This window comes from Enoplosus armatus, chromosome 15 (assembly GCF_043641665.1).
Source record: "Enoplosus armatus isolate fEnoArm2 chromosome 15, fEnoArm2.hap1, whole genome shotgun sequence".
NCBI classification, from domain to species: Eukaryota; Metazoa; Chordata; class Actinopteri; order Centrarchiformes; family Enoplosidae; genus Enoplosus; species Enoplosus armatus.
In genome coordinates, this window is record NC_092194.1 from 17,170,905 (window position 1) to 17,191,270 (window position 20,366).

General features: G+C 41.3%; 1 protein-coding gene across 2 annotated transcripts in view; it reads left to right on the plus strand.

Moving 5' to 3' along the window:
• The first annotated feature begins 8,499 nt into the window (after positions 1-8,499).
• The window catches only part of dnmt3ab (DNA (cytosine-5-)-methyltransferase 3 alpha b), a 34,932-nt gene continuing 23,065 nt past the window's right edge, over positions 8,500-20,366 (plus strand). For both annotated transcript variants that reach the window (XM_070920419.1, XM_070920420.1), the window contains exons 1-3: positions 8,500-8,580; positions 11,998-12,105; positions 16,774-17,125. In XM_070920419.1, coding sequence (XP_070776520.1) covers positions 8,500-8,580; positions 11,998-12,105; positions 16,774-17,125 — 541 coding nt within the window. The remainder of the gene's footprint in view (positions 8,581-11,997; positions 12,106-16,773; positions 17,126-20,366) is intronic.

Genomic DNA, 20,366 nt, shown 5'->3' on the forward strand with positions numbered 1-20,366 from the left:
GGACATACAGTCATCAAATGGGAAGAATCAGTAACAACAACAACAACAACAACAACAACAACAACCCCTGGCATTAGCACGTAGAGTAATGCATGCTGTAATCTAACAGGATTTCACTATGTGAAAAAAAAAGTTTCTTCACACCTTGCAGGTAGCAAGATGTGTCTAATTAGCGAGTGTATATGTCGTCCTGTAAACAAAAAACTGCTGTTATTACCCAATGATTTCCCTCATGACTGCTAAGGAATGGCTTGCTGTGCTTTCTCCCCCAACTGTTCCATTGCAGCAGATCATTCTGTATATAAAATACTGTAAACACATGACCACGGGAACGTCCCGACATGAAGGTGACCTCCTGTCACAACATGTTCCCTGTCGTTGCTTTTGTATGATTAGCGCTAGTATTTATTATTTTTTATTATTTTTTTTGCATGAAGTTGCACTCATGTCTGGATTTAGGTACTGTACCATGCCAGCTCTTTGTGGGTTTGTGATGACAGCTGGGGTGTCAGAAGTGTCCTGCCTCAGAATTCATGCTGAGTGTGTTTACCCGCACATCGATATTCTGAAGTTTTGTTAAAAAAAACTTTCTGTCACTGTGAGGGTGCCAGGCAACCAGCAGAGACTCCAGGAAGTCGCTGCACCCGGGCCAAGAAATAGTCCCGCACATAATCCCCAATACAAACTACAACTTGTTGTTTTTACACTTTTGTTTTTGTACCAATTAAACAAACTATAACGAAACAAATAGTGAGCTTTAGAGGTGCAGAACAAGGCTAGCTGTTTGCGCCTGTTTCCAGGCTATATGCTAAGCTAACCATCTCCTGGCCATCAAAAACCTTTAGTTTGTTTTTATTCATTTTATTTGTAAGGGGACAAGTTCAGTATTAAACATAAATGTTACCATTTGATGTGTTATAGTTTTACAGGCGGTTAGATGCTGGACTATTTCTTGGGTACAGTGACTTCCTGGAGTCTTAAATCAAAAATAACCCCCGCAAAACCACAACTTGTATTTTTTATACAAATTAAACAAAGGAGATACAGCCAGCCTCGCTGTTTCCCTCTGTTTCCAGTCTTTATGCTAAGCTAAGCTAACCGGCTGCTAGCTGTAGCTTCATATTTACTTACAGACATGAGCGCGGTGTCGATATACTCATCGTACTCTCGACAAGACAGCAAAAAAATCAACAAATTATAAAACGAAATTGTTAGTTGCAGCTCTTGCCAGGAGACCAAACACTTCCTGCTGTTTGCATAATGTCAGTTTGGTTTGGAAAATATTCTTCCTATTAATGTGTGCAGGGATATCTGTTATGATAGTATGAAGACGCACATAAACAGCTAATTTCCATTGAGATCTTAACCAGGAATAATATCTGTTCTCCAGAATACTGCGTGCATGTAAACACACTCACTGAGTCACATACTGTACTGCTGCTGCTACTGTGCTCTCAGTGAGCCACCCTTGCAAATAAGAGGGCTGTGCAACTAAAGGAAATTCAAGGGGCTACTACAAACACAATAATGAGCCGAGTCTCGTTGTTTCCTCCCCGCAAAAACTTAGCCTGACTAGCTGGTAGCCTCAGTATTTATTGTTTCAAGTGTAGGGAAGCACCTCAGGATGTTTAAATAGTAATGAACTAGGCACTGAGTTTTAGTTGTGAGTTACAAAATGAACACTTATACAGTATGTGAGGATGTAAGGTCGTAGTGAGCAAAGTAGGAAATGCTTTGATAGCTTTATTTAGTTAAGAAAAGGAATATTGAAAATGTGCAATGAAGGTAGGTGCTCAGGGACTGCAGAGCTACTCTAGGTGATGTATGGTGGTAATGTCTTTTAACTGCTAGACGTCATTGGCCACAGACTGAGAGGTTAAAGGTCAATAATGATTGAAAACTGAGGGTTTCAGTCCGAAATATACATCCACTGTTATTCATAAATGAGTCTTTCAACTTTTGTGCGATCCCTGTCGTAAGATTTGGTTGAAACTTCCTAAAGAAGTTCATTTTATTCTGTCCATTTGTGTCATTTTGGAACGAAACTCTTTAAATATGTCGAGGGAAACAACAGTAAGTGATGAAACGCTTAAGAATGTGGATCGTTAGATGGAGAGAAGTTTTTCTGAAGTGCTATTTGGTGAAGCATGTTGTTGGTTATAGTGTGTCTGTGTGAGAATTCTGTCTTTCATGTGAAAAGCAAAGCTGTTAGAGAGGTCGCTGTCAACCAGAGAGGATGTTTATTTTGAGTCGGACAGAGATCAGGTCTAAGGCACCTTTACATTTTTGTCTTCTGGTTCAGTGTTTGTTTTTTTGTCCTTCAGGGTAGCGATTCGTCTCAAATGAAATCGAGCAATGTATGCTTTTTTAGATGAAGGTCTGGGAGCAGTTTTAGAGTAATGTGTTCAGTTCTCAAAGGAATTAGCAGGTAAAAATCTGACTGAATCGAACTGAAAAGCTCTTTGTTTTGAGATTTGTACAGTAAGCCTATCCTATAAGCTAAGTATAAGGTTTCAAACAACCTGTTACACTGTGTCGAGAAAAAGAACAAAAAGAGGCTCCTCTGTTATCGACGTTTTCAATGTGATGTTTTCATTCAGTTCTCTATGTTATGATTATTGTTATTCTTCTGGTTTACAGTATTAGTGGAGTATAGTCAATGTAATGAGTTTGTCAACACAGCAGATTCACGTGCACACTCACACTTGCGCCCAAATATGAATTGACACGAAGAAGGTATAAAAACTGAAGCCGTGATTTAAAATTCTGTGACCGCTGCCGTCAAAAAGCGCTTTTTATTCAGTGGAAAAGGTCCAGAAATGATTAAAAAGCAGATTTAAAAACTGTCTTCCCCTTCATTCTGGTCGCGCTTGATTTGAACTCAGAAGTTAGCTTTCCTTTTTGTTCTTTCAGTTCGTGCCTGTAGCTGTTCTGTAAAGTGCTGTGTGAAGTAACCATTCAGCAAATAAGACGCTCTATCAGCCTTTATGTCGGGGTTTTAGTCTGTGACTTTGTAGAGATTTTATTTATTTATTAAATGTGTTTTTTGGGGAAAAACTGATGCTCAGCCTTTACATTTGTGCCAAAACTGTTTGCAGACATTGTGTGTCATACAAATTACAGGTATATATCAAAGTATATCTGCGTTAGTATGTTGTTGTTGCTCATAATTTATTCACAGAATGCCTGGAAATGTTCACGGTTAATGTTTTCCACTGCTGGAAAAACTCGCATTCAATAGTTAATAAAGGGAGAAAAGACATTCCAGATCTACTGATAGACAGTCACTGATGTCATTTTAGCCAATGTGGAGGCAATACTGTATACCCTGTCAGACCAAACTCGGGGTACTACTACAACAGAGCCGGTCATACAGAGGGGCACACATTGTGATCCTTTCATTGTTTGCAGAGAGACAATGTTTAAAGAGGAGAACCTCGACGACAGCACTCCCCTGATGTTATTTATCTATGTGTGTGTTCTGTATGGTTCTGCTTCTGGTACACGTTTGTTTCTCATGTTTATTTTACAAAACATAGTTTTATGTCACAAAGCCACTGTCTTTTGTAAATAAATCAAATGTGAGATATATTAAAAAGATTTAAAATATGGCTTTGGCCCATCGTGTCCTGTTTGTTAGTGTGTGTTATTTTGATTAATCGTCACTAGAGCTACTTCAGTCATTAAAGAGCACATACGTCTTTTATTAGAGTTGGGAAGTAACTGAGTACATTTCTTAAGTATAATTATGAGGTACTTCTACTGCACTACTTTTCAAATAATTGCACTTTTTACTCTATTACATGACAGCTGGAGTTACTTTGCAAATTACATTCTTCTGTGAAAATCAAGTGAGCTCATAAAATATAATGTCACATACTAAACTGCAGAACAGTGTATAAAACAGTTAAAAGTAGCTTCACCACAACCAGCAGTAATTTATTTTTAGCTAAATATATCTTTACATAGTGGTATTACCACTTTTACTCAAGTTAAGGATCAGAATCTTCCACCGTCGTCGTTCATAAAGTCACTTAATAGAAATAAAGTAAATTATAAATGCACTTTTATCTTATGTAGAGAAAGATCATCTGGGTTTTGTTAAAACATAGAAACATCAGAACTCAATTGCACTAGTTGAGTTGTGTTTTTCAAACTATTTAATTTGACCTCTTTTGGTAATTTAAACAGGGAACCATTGTTTCATATATCACTTTAAAATAAATGTTTCACCTTTATACTATAAGCGTGTAATTGGTCAGAACCACCTCATCAGGATTCATTCTTGTGCCTGACTTGGGTGAACACTTCCACCCAATAGGTGAGATAAAAAAAAAAAAACGAAGCCCTTTCCTGCTTCACCTACAAACATAAATCAAAAACAATCTCTGGCCTTTTCCCTGTTGCTTCAGGCACAGATTATGACAAAAGACTATACAGGTGAGGTGAGGTCGAGACACTTTGACCTGTCAGCGTCCTCCTCCGTGGGTTTTCTAGGAGAGAGTTTCCACCAGCCGGTCTCACGCTGTTCCTGTCTGTAGATCATGAGGCATCATCTTGCTGCTGCTGTCCTCACATGACCCACTCTGTGACTCTATGAGAAAGCAGAGACGCCACTGCTTCCAGATCAGTGAACCACATCCGTCTGCTGCACGCACATTTCCTCTCTCTCCCTTGTTGCCCCTCAAAAGCACTCAATCGGCCTCACAGGGGGGTTGCTCTGTGAACCTCTCGCTAACATTTAACTCACTGTGTCTCCGTCTAGTGGGCATGCATGGGACAAACGTTGGCTGCAGTGGCAGGCTGCTGTGGGGTTAATGGAATGAAAGCTATACTAGATTTGATATCTTGTTCTAGCTGCACTCTAGGAAATGAAATGAAGATGTGCTGCGAGATGAAGATTCTGCACAGAAGATAAAATCTATGAGACTGTAAGAGATGAGCTACATACTCTGCATCCATTTTGACGTGCAGATTTGAGGCTAGTACTGCTTCTCTAAGCTTTCATGAGTATATAAATGACACATAACATATGTTGTTGTTATGCATCAAAACTGAGCAAGAATTACCACTACGGCTCACTTTTATATGATTTTCAATAGCTGCATCATTTCCGTTTTAGTTTGGAAGCTGGAAAGAATTAAGAATAAATTGATTTGCATTTTTATAAAGTGATAAATATACTGGAGAAACTGGTCAAAACTGGACAAAAGGAGCTAAATTGAATTTTGCCAGAGTATTGTTTACATATATTACATATTCACACATTGTTTTGCTTTGTGAATACATTTTCCTGAAGTTAATCTTGACACCATCAGAGCACTCATGTTTCTTTATCGTCTCCAAATTAATCAGATGTATCAAACTTCGTCACAGCAGACATTTTGACTTGTCATAGCAGGAAAAGCACATGTGTTACTGATGGCTCCGTTCCAGCAATTAATGCAACACAATGCAGCAATTAACAATGTTATTAGTCGCACCTGTTTTGACAAGTTAAATATATCTGCTGTGAAAACATTTCAACATGGGATAGGATAAGAGAACACTGTGTTTATCCCTGAACATAATTTCAGGTGTCACAGCAGACAAACAGTACACAGAACAATATAGAATGACTTTTAAAGGAAATTAAAGGAATGTCAGAAGTGTACAAATGTTGAGGCGCCCTGGTAACTGCCTAATGGTTAAGGCACGTACCACATAACCACAACGTCCACGGTCTCCCACTGCTGGCTGTCAAGAAATAATCTGAAAAAAAGTGACTAGAATAGGAGGCCTGAATGGTGCAACATAAATGTGCAAATGTCAGCAACCACTGTAGAGTGAGTATGTGTTCATCCAAGTCAGGAAGTAAATATGCAATGCAGTATTATCAGAACAATAACTACAGAGAGCACATGTTTCACTTCACTAGGCCTCTAAACTGGCCTGAGGCATCAGCTAATTACTTGGCTGCTAAGGGCCCCACAGCCACCAGGGGGCCCATAAATGCAGCAAATTAAAAATGGGGAAGTCTCCTCAGGTTCCTGTGTTCATTTTGCCATCATTTAAATAACTACTTTGTGTTTGTTGTATATTTTATGCACCTTTCAGAAGATTAAAGCAGAAAATAAGTTTTACTAAGGTAATTCGTGTTTTGCCTTTCAGTTATTCTAATTGAAGTTAGTGGTAATTAATGAATACATATGCACCATGCAAAGGTCATTTTGAAACATTAAAGTTGTTACCTAGTTTAGTTTTAGATGTACACTGATGATATTCAGATGGACACTTCCCTCTTAGATTTTAACATAGGTGACTTGGACTGTTGTGTGACCATGAAAAACACATGTATGAGGGGGTCAAACAAATATTCACCATAGCCCCAGACAGGCCAGAGGCTGACGCTGCTTGGCCATCACACTGGCACCTTAGCAATTAAATCAACATAAACCAAATCTCTCTGAGGGGAAGTGGTGGAATAACAAAAGGGCATTCGTCTTTGCACACAGGTCTAGAGTTTATTTTTGCATTAAGGTCACATCAGACGGGCACTTAGGGCGACCAGAGTGGCACTTAGGGGGCTACTGCGCCCCTCAAATGTCTCTGAGGGGCAATATATGTTAAAATAAATTTGCATGGAAGTGCCTCGCTTGGGCACTAATGTTTAAACCTTCAAGCAGAAGTTCTGAAGCATCCCTGTGGTCTCAGGTGCATGCCATGTGATCCCAATGTCCCTGGTTCAATTTCAGCTTTAGATCTTTGTTGCATGTTACACCCCTTATTTTTTCTATGTGTACTGTGCATATATCTACTGTCACATGTCAAATAAATAAACTGCCCCCAAAAATGTAATAAATAAATAAAAAAATAAAGGGCACTTCAGCAGTGTTTTCTGGCACGCCACAAGGCTCCTGAGAGGAAATCATATATAATATAAAGAGATCTACATGTGTGTAGGGGGGTCCATTATAATGACTTATTAGTCCCAGACCACCTCCACTCCACTCCACCACCCCCCTGCCCCTCTGCACACTGTGGTGTAGCCTTGATGACGGACCCAGATGAATCCGGTAGTCTTTAGGACCCTGCGGCAGCCGGCAGACAGTCTGCAGGCCCCTGCAGCGAGAGCGGTGCATCTGGAAGAGAGCTGGCCGGCTGGGGAGGTGGAGGACGGGGAGAGAAGAGGAAGGAGGCTCCGGGAGCAAGCGAGACAAAAAGGGTCAGGCCTGGGACTTGGGAAAATCGGGTAACGAACACACAGCGATTCGCGCATTTAATTCCGTTTAACCCGGCACCGGTTAGCTGCGCAGGAAGGGAAACCTTTATGTGAACAAAAACGTGAAAGCCCCGAGAGCGGAAGGCGCTCGATGGAAATGGGGAAATAGCGATTTAAGGGTTTTGCGTTTTGCAGATGTGCTGATTGGACATCGCGATGTGCACTTGAACTTGATCGTATTTACAGCAGAGAAGCAGGACCGCGGCTCCTGAAAACACTGGCCTCATTAAAAAAATATATAACGGGGATGTATACTTCAGTGGCCGTGGCCTGCAAAAGAGCCACAACCCCCTGGGTCATATTGCAGACTTCCCCCCTGCTGCAAAGACGTCTAAAACTTTGCAAATTTAACGGCATAGCCATTTGAATAATACATGCAAGTGAGTCGATCGCAGGAATGTAAGCGTGTGGCCTGCGTGGAGCTTCATGTGCGTGGACATGCGGTGACATTCAACGCCTGTGTGGCCCTATAATAAATTATTTGTTCAAGATAAAACGTTCTGGTTGTTGCCTGAATTTATAGGATTTGATTCCAGCAGCCTATTAGACCTTTAAAATAACTCAGAACCGGCTGTCATTGACTTAACCCCTCAGAGGGACTTGCACACATCCTACATGAATAGAGGTATATATTTTTGCACATGTCCACGAGTGCAACTGTGTCTCCGTTGTGTGCGTATGTCTGACTGCTATAGAGTAACTTTAACCCAGACACATGAAATATTAATGAAGAAAAGAGTCAAACAACATAATCATCCTGGATTTATTCTGCAGCGTTATTGTGCGCACATTAGCAGCCATTTAATGTCGACTACTGTACACCCATACATCCATGTCGTGTAGTGGCCTGGGCCCTATAGGCGATAGTAGACATACAGTATCCTATAGCCGCCATGACGTGCACTCAACAGAGGAAAGCTGATGCTCAGAAAGAGCCTCTTTATGACAGAAAATACAATTTCACCAAACTGATTTGAGGAAATGTGCACAGACGTGTGTCAGGGTTGTCACTGCAGCAATTTGCATGAAAGTGTGAATGAAAGCATCACAAAACTAGAGTTCATCTAAAGTGTGAGGAATGAACACGTTTTCCTTCTTCTCTTCCAGGAGAGCCGAGAGAAGAGGGATCATCTCTCATTTTCTTTTTCTTTTTTTTGTGTTCCTTTTGAGTTTGTTTTCACCTCATCTAAATCGGCCATTGTCAGACATCGCCCACAAGCCCCAAAAGATCCTCGACGATGCCGTCCAACACTGTCACCAACACCAACACCACTGCATTCAAAGGCTCAGACTACGCTGATTCACCTGGAAACAGAATGGTAAGGCACACGTGTGAAAGATAAAAAGCATGCCTCAGGAATCTCACTTCAGGTATTTATGAGAGCTTGGTATGTTGTTGAATAACTCTGGGTTTCTCAACTTTTATAGCTAGCGGGCTCAAAGTGTTCAGTCAGTCATGTTGTGGCTTTTTGAATGACTTGAGCAAAGCGGCTGATTAATTTTGGATTTCACTCTCCATCACTGCAAAAGGCAATTCTTTTTGAAAGGCCTCAAAGTCACCAGAGCTGATTTTTAAAAGGAGATTACACTCTCCTGGGCTCATCCAGCAATGATGTAGTGCAGCATTTTCCTAAAAATATCTTTTAAAGATTACATGATATTGCATGGATGGAGCCCTGAAATAAGAGGGATGTGGTTCGCACAGTCACTTCAGGTCAAAGCCAATTAAAATGGAGTTAATCAATCGGTCAAGCTCTTGCCTTATTGATCTCTGCAATGCAAAGAGTTGCCTCAGTCGCACGGATGCCTTCTGTTTATTGAAGAAATAGCCAGATTTTAGCAGCATGTGGAGTGCTGTGTCACCTCTCGTGATGCAGGCAGACTCATTATCACAGTCTGCATGTAGCTGCAGCATCACTGATGCATCCACGGCAGCAGCACTGCTGAGGAGGCCGCTGCGAGCTGCAGCTGTATTATGTGACATTTTGCTGTTGTAATGGTGGTTGGTGACGTGGGCGTTGGCTGGTGTAGGTTGAGCTGGAGCTGGAAAGGCGCTACAGCTCTTTTACTGGGGGGATCTGTCCTCTTCCTCTACGTTCCCATTACACACAGTACTGCCCTTAGTCTTGTTGCCTGGCAACAGACATTGCCTTAAATAACCAGCTATCCAGACGGAAATAGTGCACAGATATTGACAGTGTAGTAGGGTTCACTCCAGGCAACAACAAATCATATTTGAGGCTTTTCTGTTTTTTTGTGTTTTTTTCCCAGAAAATATTAGAGTGAAGCTGTGTGTGAAAATGGCGTGTTATTTTCATTCAGTGAGCGCTCGGGTTGGGAATTGGATGAACGGCGTGGGGTAGGCTGCTCCTACAGGCACCACTGAATTGTGTCATCCATGCAAGTGGGTCCCAAATGAGCCTGCACACCAGGCTGCACTCAAAACGTGTTATTATCTATGCAAATTCGTCCGCCCTGTCAGGAAAACACTGAAGCACCAGGCTCTCTATTAGTAATCACACAATGAGCGGGCGCCATCTGCAAAACACATTCTCTCAGCATCGATATCTACATTTAAAAATAACCTTTTAAAGGCTTGTCTGTATTTTTATCCAGAGATTCATTAATGGATATTCTTTGATGATTTTTCCATTATAACCCGGTGCCCATTAATCCCAGGACCAGTTACTCTGATCACATACATCTCTGTATGCAAATTAGTTGATCACGCTGGGACACTAATGGTTGATGGATTTATTCCATTTTAGCAGTAAACACTCTCAGGATGTAACATGGCCTGACCTTTTGAAATTCCTGCGTGTGTTTATTAACATCCTCCATCTTTTAAATTATTGAACAAGTAGAGTCTTTAGCTTTTACTGGACAGTTGAAGGAAAAAAGGTGATGAGATGTCAGTGTGACAACATACAAATACTATATTTTGTGACCCGATCAGGAATTTTGGTCGTACCGCTCCTGCATAGGTTAATGGATGTGTTTTCATTGCTGCTACCAAAAATGGTGACTCTCTAGTTAGTGTTGCAAACAAGGAACTTCTTCCTTCCTGTCTTCTGTCCCAAATGCTGTTGTATTTAGATGTTGGCTTACATATTTTGATAGCAGTTACAAATGCTAACCTCATAATATTTAGATAGGGTGACACATTTTTATAGCAGTGATATGTTACTCCAACTTCTCAATATTTGATCAGCACATCAATATTTTCATGACCCTCTAGCGTCACAGAATCTGAGCCTTTGATCATGTCACATGATCTCCATCAGCAGATGGAGTTGGCTCAGTCTCTCATCCATGGTGGGTTAAAATATGAGTTCATTCTTGACAGCCACATTTGGAAACAGCCACATTTAGTAGTGGTTCTGGAGCTTTTGACCATATCACATGATCTTCAAGAGCCGATGGAATTTGCCGAAAGGGTTTAAATCTAACGTGGAGAAGATCAGTCTTAACCATCTACAATCCCATGACAACTGTGCAAACTCTATCAGCTTATGAAGATCATGTGATAAGATTGAAATCTCTAGAGCAGTTGCTACATGGACTAAAAGGAAGATGGTTTCATGTAAGAAAACTAAGTGAAACTCACAATAGATAAATGGATATACATGTTTAAAATACACCACTGAAAAAAGTCTCCATAAAAAGTCTTGCACTCAAATGTAGTTTTTATTTGCAGTTTTGAGTTGATTCCAGAGAGTTTTGAGTTGTTTTTAAGCAGAAGAACGATGCAAGTGCACACATGTCATGTCTTCTTATTGGAGGAATTAAAGGTGTTGCACCTGGCCTTGATCTCCCCTACTTTTCTTCTGTAATTCAGGCACTGAAGTGTCTCGCTATATTTAACACCATCCATTACAAAAAGACAAACACGTGTAGTATCTTACAGTAATCTTCTCTCATGTCATCCTACGCCACAGTGCCTAAGATTAAAATAAAAGAGTACTCAGCAACAAGTCAGCCGAGGGACTCGGTTACCAGAATGCCTTACAGTGCGGAGAGCTCATTTATCTTCGAGGGAATCTCACATTCAATACTGAAGGAATTTAATAAGGACCCAGCCCTCCACCCCCCCATTGCAGCTGTCAGGAATAGCCTTGCAATCTCATTTGCATTCAGACCTGGTGCTGGTGGTCCTATTCAGTCAATATTGAAACTCAAAGCATCTACATTAGGATCATCTTTTCTCCCATCAACCCCAGGGGTACTTGGTGGTGGCGGACATGGGGCTTTGTTCATGGGGGTAGACAGTTTTATTAATCAAAGGGAAATTGCAGCAGGGGAAGGTGGGGGCCGGTCGACGTCTTTGTAATGGTGTCAAGAGAGGATTGTCTGTGGAAGGTCAGCACTGCGTCCGTGGAGCTTTCACTTCAGCCTAGTTCAAAGGAACGTGCCATTCAATTTCTGTCTGTCTCATTGTCCACTCACGCCAAAGACACTCAAGGACCCGCTGCAGTCCCCCCAAAATGTTCAAGTGTTTGAGTGTGGCGCAGTTTTTGTGTGGGTCCTGCAGATCTAGTGTCATTCCTGCTGCATCTTTGGCTGAGGTGAAAGTGCCGCTCATCTCGTGTATGCACAAATACATCTTTCAGTCTTTCATAACCTGGAAAGATGCAGTGTCTTATATGCATCCAGGCCTGAAATGTACATTTGACATTCCCATAGAGTCAAATCATGGTGTGCATGATGTGTTGTTTTGTTTTTGTTTTCGTTGACAGGGTGAAAGCACAATACTGAACATGGACCTGACGACGGGGGAGAAGTCGGCTAAAAGTAGTGCCTCTTGTAAAGTTGGCAAGCCTGGAAGAAAGCGCAAGCAGTTTCCTGTGAGTGTTGATCTGACATGTCAGAAATTTTACAAAAACACCCACCCATCCATGCATGCATACTTGTTTTATTGGCTAAATATGTCTCATAGTCAAGATTAGATCAGCTAGTCCTCAAGCACAGCAACACGAAAGGAATAAAACGTCACATTTTATTTAGTTTGTTGAATAAGAAGAGTGGGTTGATGCTCTTTAAGGAACTTCCAACCCTGAGAAAATGTCTTTAGCCTGAGTCTTAGTGAAGAGTTTCAGTGTCCCATGCTGGTCTAAATGGGTTAAGGCCGGGGTATGCTCCATAAGAACTAGTTTATACGGAGTGCCTGGTAGCCGAATGGTTAAAGCGCGTAACACATAGCCACAACGTCCGCAGTTTAATTCCAGTCAGGGACGTTTCTTCCCCTCGTTTCCTGTGTGCCTCTTCAATGTCAACTGCCAAATAAAAGGCAAAAAATGGTAAAAAAAAAAACAAAACAGAATCATGTCCAGTCACATTTTAATGGAACTGCTCTGACCGTCCACACTCGTGGGATGAAATTCCTGCCGTCATGGAAATGTGCACATTTTCAGACAATCTTTCCTGGAGGGCATGTGTCGCATTGCGCTCATTTGTCCACATGAAAAGTGACAGAAATAGTTGTATGACGAGAGAAGTTCAAACCTTGGTTACTTCCCCACCTCCACACTGCTGGCCAGTCACTGCAGGAAGTGGGTGTGAATGTCGGACATAGGCTCCGCTATTCCATTCTCAGAAAGGTGGGAGTGTTTCAGACGCTGTTCAACCATCCGATACGCACCTTGGTTGGAGAATAACTCTGCCCTTGGTATCCTTCAAACAAAGTGCTCGTCGGATCGTCAAACAGAGTTATAGACCGCCTCCCCTTCAGCCTGATATTCAGACTGAATTGCCAATTTAGTTTCACTTCATTCATTCATTCATTCATTCATTCATATATATTCATACCTCCCCCACACCTTTCCAACGTCGCAATGGCTCGGCCTGCGTCGAACAATTTTTGTAACTTTTCAAAACCCACAATCGGACTTTCATGCAGCGATAGGCTGATAGGTGTGTGGGAGTGAGTACTGAAGCTCTGTTGTTACATTCTTCTTTAAGACGAGTGCAATACAGTGAATGTCTTTGAGGAGAGACTGTCCAAAAGTGTACATTGTTAGGTGGATTGTAACGATTACTGTGTCTCCTGTGTTGCCTTCTGGAACAACTATAAACACTTTATAAACACTATATGACACATGATATGAACTAGTTGGTTTTAAGCACACCACAGCCTGAAGTGTCACATGATTGTCTAAATGCTAACTTGGAGGCTTTAAATAGTAAAATGTCTTGGTGAAACATTGCAAATTTCTGCACAAAATAACACTTCTTTCTCCTCTCTCTAAACACTACACTAACACCATTTGTAATGTGTTTGTGATGTCTTTTGTTGTTAAAAGCCCTGATTTGATAACAACTCTTCGGCCAACGTGTATCTGGGTATTTTGTTTCCCTGAGATGTTATCATTGGCATAATCTTCTGCTTGAAATCATGTTAATTAATTCTCACAGTGTGATTCAACAAACCATAAAAAGGGATTTCAAAAATATTTACAGATAATGTATGGTAGGGAGGGCTATGCCGGAGGGTTTGTGTCAGTGTGTATTTAAAACGCTATAGTCAGAATCAGGTTGCCTTAGCGAGTGTTTTCACAGCTGTGGGGGAGCAACCACATGTGCCAGACGCTCCAGTCAAATAGGTGTTTCGTTGTTGTTATGAGAGTCACTCAAAAAGTATTTGCCAACTTAATATGCTATTGTTAGCTATAGCTATTCCTATCTATAAGGCATTAGTTAGTTTTCAGTTTGGATCCTGACAATACTCGGACATGGATTAGAGGTTTAGTGTTTTTTTTCTTTGTGCTAATTATTAAATGTCAGGCAAAGCTGGTGAATAGCTGTTAGAGGTGATGGATCACAAGCCTCGAGCCTTTTCCCATACAGACAAGGACAAGATCAAATGAAGTCCAAATTAAGTGCTTGCAAATGTTGACCAAAGGAAAGTATTTATTCATTCACCTCAGTTCGCAGTTTTACTTACATATTAACTGACCTTGTTGCTCTTTACTATCACGGGTCCAGTCAGTGTAACGTTCAGTGCCTTCAGCTCGTCTGACGGAGGTTAATAAATGCTAAGCTGGTTACAAGTTTCAACACTGAATCTGCACTTAAATTCATGATGTAATATTTACACCAAATTGGGATCAATAACGTGTTATCTTAAAGCCTGTGAGAGTGAAACCTAGAGTACAATTTAAGACAAACTGGCTGCACGTTGACATGAATCTAGACCAAGTTGTTTCATCCTTAAGATTAGGAATTAATTCACGAGTGCATTGAGAATTTACTGATCAGTAAATGAATAAATACATTTAAACACATGTAGATAAAACATGTTTGAATGACATAGTATGCATCTGCTTCTCTCTTAATATAATGCAATTTTAAGGTAACCAAGTGAAATTCATATGATAATGATATGTAATTTCATCATATACCATAGCAACCTGTCAGCAGTATCATAAATATATATATACATTTGTAATTTTAAGCATACAGAACATTACTTTATTTCAAATCTATAATTAATGCGCTCCCTTTGATCTCCACCTACTCCTGAGGGAAATATGTGGCTCTTTAGCTGCTAAATGCTCCACCATGTTCACCAGCTAGTCTCTAACTTTGTCTGTCTGCCCTTTGGTGCAGCTGGACACAACGCTGATGAGAGCGCTGAGAGTGAAACCGAAACATTGAGCTAGCGATGACTTTCACATCATACATAGTAATGTCATCCATTGTTTGTATGAAATGAGTGCAGCTTTAACAGTTTATTAAACCTATTATGTGTAAATTGTAATGCAGCAGCAGTAAATTGGATTAGGTAGCCAGCGTTTCATTTTAACCTCTGTCTGCTTGTCTGAGCTGCCTGATTTACTGACTGTGACCTTTGACCTCTGGCAGGGGCCACATGTAGTTCACTGGGTCAGTAATCTGTTGCGTAATTCTTTCAGCGACAGTTGTGTGTACTGTTTGTGTGTGTGTGTGTGTGTGTGTGAGCTTATTGCCTGAGTTTGTGCATGTGTCTGTTTGCCTGAACTCACACACACTGCAGCCCCTTTTTTCTAGTTATGAATTGAGTGAGAATATTAATAATGCCTGAGCTGTGGATTTGTTGTTTTCACTCGTGTCAAACAGATTTACTGGAGCGCCGCTCTTTGTATGAGTGCAACTGTTCAACATTTACAGTTAATTTGTTCTCAGTTGCTACAATGATGAAGTAATTTAGAGTTTTGCGGCCTGCGAGGAATGCTTCAAAACCAACTTTGGCTTGATGTAGCTTTGTTTTACGATACAGTACGAAGTTTATTTAGCATCTCTGTTCCGCATAATTTGCATTGCATCATTACGCAGACGTTTTATAGGTCTCTGGGTCACATTAAAGTTTTACATTGTGTTTTCCTCCTCAATCTGTGAGAGTGAGATTACGTTTGACCTTTTAGCTTCTAGCGCAGGATCTTGTGTTTGCTAAATATCGTCTGCTGAAAGACAGATGCCTCCTGAGGCGCTGCTGTCGCCTGCCTTAAATGCAAACTGCTGTACCTACATCTACAGGAGATGAAAGCCCCAGCGCTGCTCTCATCAGTGTTGACAGTCTGATCTCACAAGACATGCTCCACTTTCTGCTCCCAGTGACCCAGTAATGGGATTGTCTGAGAAAGTGTGTTTTTTTTATGGCTATTTTTAGGCAGGAGCAGAGACACTATCACATTTCTTCACACATTTGGAGTTGAAACAAATCTTTTCTAGGTCTTCCAAGACAGTTGCTGCTTTTTTTAGGTAAGGCAAGGTGTAAGAACTGAAGCCTGCCACTGTAACTTAAACTGCAGCTTCAGATAGGTCAGCTCTCTTTGAATTTCCTCCGCTGCAGAGAATGAAATAGTTTAACTGGGCGTTCCAAACTGGACGGAGCGAAAAACTTCTTTGTTGACAAACAGCCAACATTCTTGACATATTTCCGTGCTGCTGTAATGATGAAAGCACGGCTACAGGAAGCTCGGTGGTGTACCTGATGAACTCCAATGTAATCTCTTCCTCGCTTGCAAGTTAATGGCTGTACAGCAGATTTACTGGCACAGCTTTGAAGTTTACAACTGTAGTTTAACAGAGCTGAAAGGGAAATGCCATAATTCACTGGCTAATAAGTGGAGAAGTTGAGCTACATGTTTGATTCTGTCCAGATAGAGGCGAGGAGGCTTAAAGGGTGAAATTAAGCTTATCTAATATGAAATGGATGAATGCTTTTACATTTTCTTTCAAATAGCCCATTTAACCATCAGAGGCTGAAGTGCTTATCCTCGCTCTGATAATGCCAGCCGTTTTATTGTTGCTCACTGAGATGACCTTTTTTCAAGCGTGCTGGATGATTTGTTGAATAGTTTTGTTTATTGCACAGCCAGCTACAGTATATCCAGTAATATGTCATAACATCTGACAGGCACAACACTGTTGTACACCTTTGAAACATCAAACATACTGCTACAGTATTAATAATCTCTAAAGCAGATAGATTGCCAAGATATTGACATTTCAACCTCCTCTTTCCCTGCCTGCAGGTCGAGAGCTGCAGTTCTCTCAAAGGCGGTGTGGGTGTGGGCAACAGCTACACTGGGGTGGGTAGGCCGTCCATGGCACAGGTCCACAATGGAAACGTGGGCGGGCACAGAGACAGGACGTCCGACGCCTGCTTCCCCAAACAGGAGAGGAGGGAAGTGGAGAACGGGATCCCCAGAGACCCTTCCTCCTGCCGGGCAGAGGACAGCTCCCAGGGTCAGAGCCTGAGCCCGTCCCAGGAGAACGGATTCCTGCCCAGCCGGGAAGATCAGGACTCGGAGAAAGACAAGGACGTCAGCCTGACGACGCCGCGCAAGAAACGAGGGAGGCGGAAACTGGAGCGCCCAACGAAATGTGAGTTTTCTTGGCTTCTGCTTGTCGAGCTCGGCTGTGTTTTTCTCTGCTCTCTGTGGAAACAGCAGGGAAAGTCATGTGACTAGTACAAGATGTTGAGTAATGAACTGTAAATGGATGTCAGACTGAGTGGGTCTGTGCTGCTCAACACACAGAGGCATGGCACTGAAGCTGCCAGGATTAGTAACACTGAGGCTAAAAGTGTTGCATTCATGCAGCTGCACAGCGCTGTGAAGGGCTGCAGTGTAAATCTGACATAATTACAGTGTTTATACTGTTATTTTTCATGGTATACATATTATACTGAATCTTATGCACGCTATATTTCACTTGTGTGACTCACAAAATGCTTTCAATATGCACAACCAGTTGACATTTGAATGTGCAGCGTGCACCATGTGACCACAGAGAAACAGGCCGCGACAAAGAGAAAGAAAGAGAGAAACAATAAAAAGATTCACTTTGAAATAATGTAGTAAAAAGGTGTTTTAGTTCAACACAATGCATCATTTGAATAGAAAAGAATATAATACAACTTCATTGTCCACAAAGGTGGAAAATTGTCTTTTGCTCATCAGGCAAAACATGCAAACACCACAACACTCAAAGTAATCGATTACAATGAATTACATTTAAGACAAACATATTAACATATTAACATATTAACATATTAAGGTTCTGTGCACAGTTTGACTTTTGATTGTAACTATAAAGTATTGAAGTAGTAATTATTTAGGTGTAGCGCTGAAACAACCAGTTGATTAATTGATTCGTCAATTGACGGAAAATTCATTCAAATTCCGCAGCTATTTGGATGAACGATTAATCGTTTAAGTCATTTTTCAAGCAAAATCGTTCTCTGAGTTCAGCTTCTTAAATGTGAATGTTTTCTGCTTTTCTTTGTCCTAAGTCATAATCAGATGAGCAGTTATGAGTTTTAGTCAGAAAAAGTAGCAATTTGTCACCTAGGGCTTCAGGATTTTTTCACTGTTTGCTTTTATTTTATATTTCATATTCTATAGATCAAACGATTGATCAAGACAATAAACGTCAGATTAATCGATTATGTCAGTTGCGCTAATTATGTGAATTTTGTCATTAGGGGCACAATAACTGCTGAGACGACAGGAATGAAAGCATGACTTCAAAATGCAACAAAATGCTGTAATGATTATGATAACTGTAATGACGTATGAAATGACAATTAGTTGAAATGAGTTAGTTTTGTAACAACATAACAAATCATTTTAAATTGAGTTTTGCTCCTACACAAGTGAATCTGCACCGGCCACAGTGCAGCAGTAGGTAACATTAGCGTATAAAGATGATATAAATCAGAGGGGCATTGTGGGTAGAGAGCGGTGCTGACAGGGAGGTTTTAGTACAAGATGGAGATGAACAATATCACTTAGCCGCTCCACCCTCTCTCTGCTTTTTAGTCCTCTCTCTCTCTCTCTCTCTCTCTCTCTCTCTCTCTCAGCCACGTGTCTTTCTCGCTCCTCTCTCGGCCACAGAGACACCGGCTATGACCTTGATGAGGAGCGCAGTAAATAAAGCCAGGGGAGGAGCGACTCGTCTCCTGGCAACGAGCCTCTGTTGGGAGCTGGCAGGTCTCTGTTGTGGCCGCCTCCCTGTCGGGGGCCCTGCCAGGTGGATGGCCTCGTGCCCAGAACTCTTTACAAACTGACTCTGCGCTCGGTATTCACCTGATCTGAGCGTCTAGGATCTGTTACTTCACTTCAAAGCAGAAATCTGGGGATCACCCTGTTTGCTTTTAGTGTAAATGGCAAAAAAATGGTTTTCTAAACCAGGTCTGCAACCCTACTCCCTAATCTGGGTTTGGGTTGGGGTTTGGGATGATAAAGTCATGATACAGTTTTAAAATGCTCAAAAACATTGTTTGATAACTACCATCAGGGGTTCCCTAAGAGATTGTGTTTTAAAGAAGATAAACGGTCAAAGCGTCACTTTAACACTCATTGTTTTAAGTGAGGATGTAGAATGATGATGAGGCCGGAGAATGTGACCGGATAATGTTTTAGTTTTTAGGGGACAGATCACAAAAGCTGTTAAAGTGGCACTCCACCGATTTATTAATCACCAAAAACCTGTGAAAACATTTATTAAGTTTTTGCCTTATAAATACTGATGCCCTACCAAGCAGAGAGGGTCTAACGTGAAGACGCTATTGAATTGCATTATGGGAAGTGTAGGAGTCCCACAACTTTATGAAAGTACAACCTTAAATTACACTTGATCATCTGCATCATCTGTCTCCGTATTTAACCACTTTTAATAAGCTCTGTGTAGTAGAAACATGTAGGGCACTGCAGATGTGTCAGCCTGGTACAGTATGTGCATGTGACCAGTAGAGTGAATAGTAAAACATGGGGTGATATAAGTTTATCAAATGGATATAACACAACAGTGATTTGACGCAGGTTTATAAAAACAAAGTGTAGGGGCCCTCAGTAAGAGGATGATGAGTGTTGGTTTCGCGTTCAGTACACAGGCTATGGTGGGCCGCAGCCAACACCAAAATCCTTTAGCTGTGCGGTTAGCTCTCAATTAGCCTCTCGCTAAGACTCCTCCCGCATGTAGACTAACTCGAGCTCACCCAACTAGCACAAAAAAACAGCAAAACATTCCCTCTAACTCTGCCAAACTCACAGATTCACTATCTCACACAAATCCATGTCATAGGCAGATGGAGTGACTGACCAGCTGACCACATGTTTACTGACAATCAGCTGCAATAAACAAGTCTTTTTATCCTTAGCGCTGTAACTGAACTAACATCTCTGAACACGGTGACACTCGTAACATTAACTCACTGTCAGTTAGAGCGTTTGTATAAAAGGTCCTCTGACTTACAGGAAGTGATGTCGTTTTACATTTTCAATAGAGGCAACGGACATTAGACTGCTTGTGATCAACAGAAATTGGAACTAAGTAGACAGCAGAAGCAGTGTTAGCCACAAAGCCAAAAAGAAAATGATTCAGATTAGAGGTCTGTGTCGGTCCACAGCTCCCTCAAGACCTGCAGCAGATGTTAGTGACATGTTTTGTTTCTTTTCTTTCAAGGCTGCGGCCGGGCGTCGGCAGTCACACTGTAATGTGTGAACGTAGCGCAGGATGGATAGTTTGTTGTTTGCAAGCCACACACACACACACACACACACGCTTATGACATCTAATATCACTCACAAACTGATACAAAAAAATAATATGGAGGATTAAG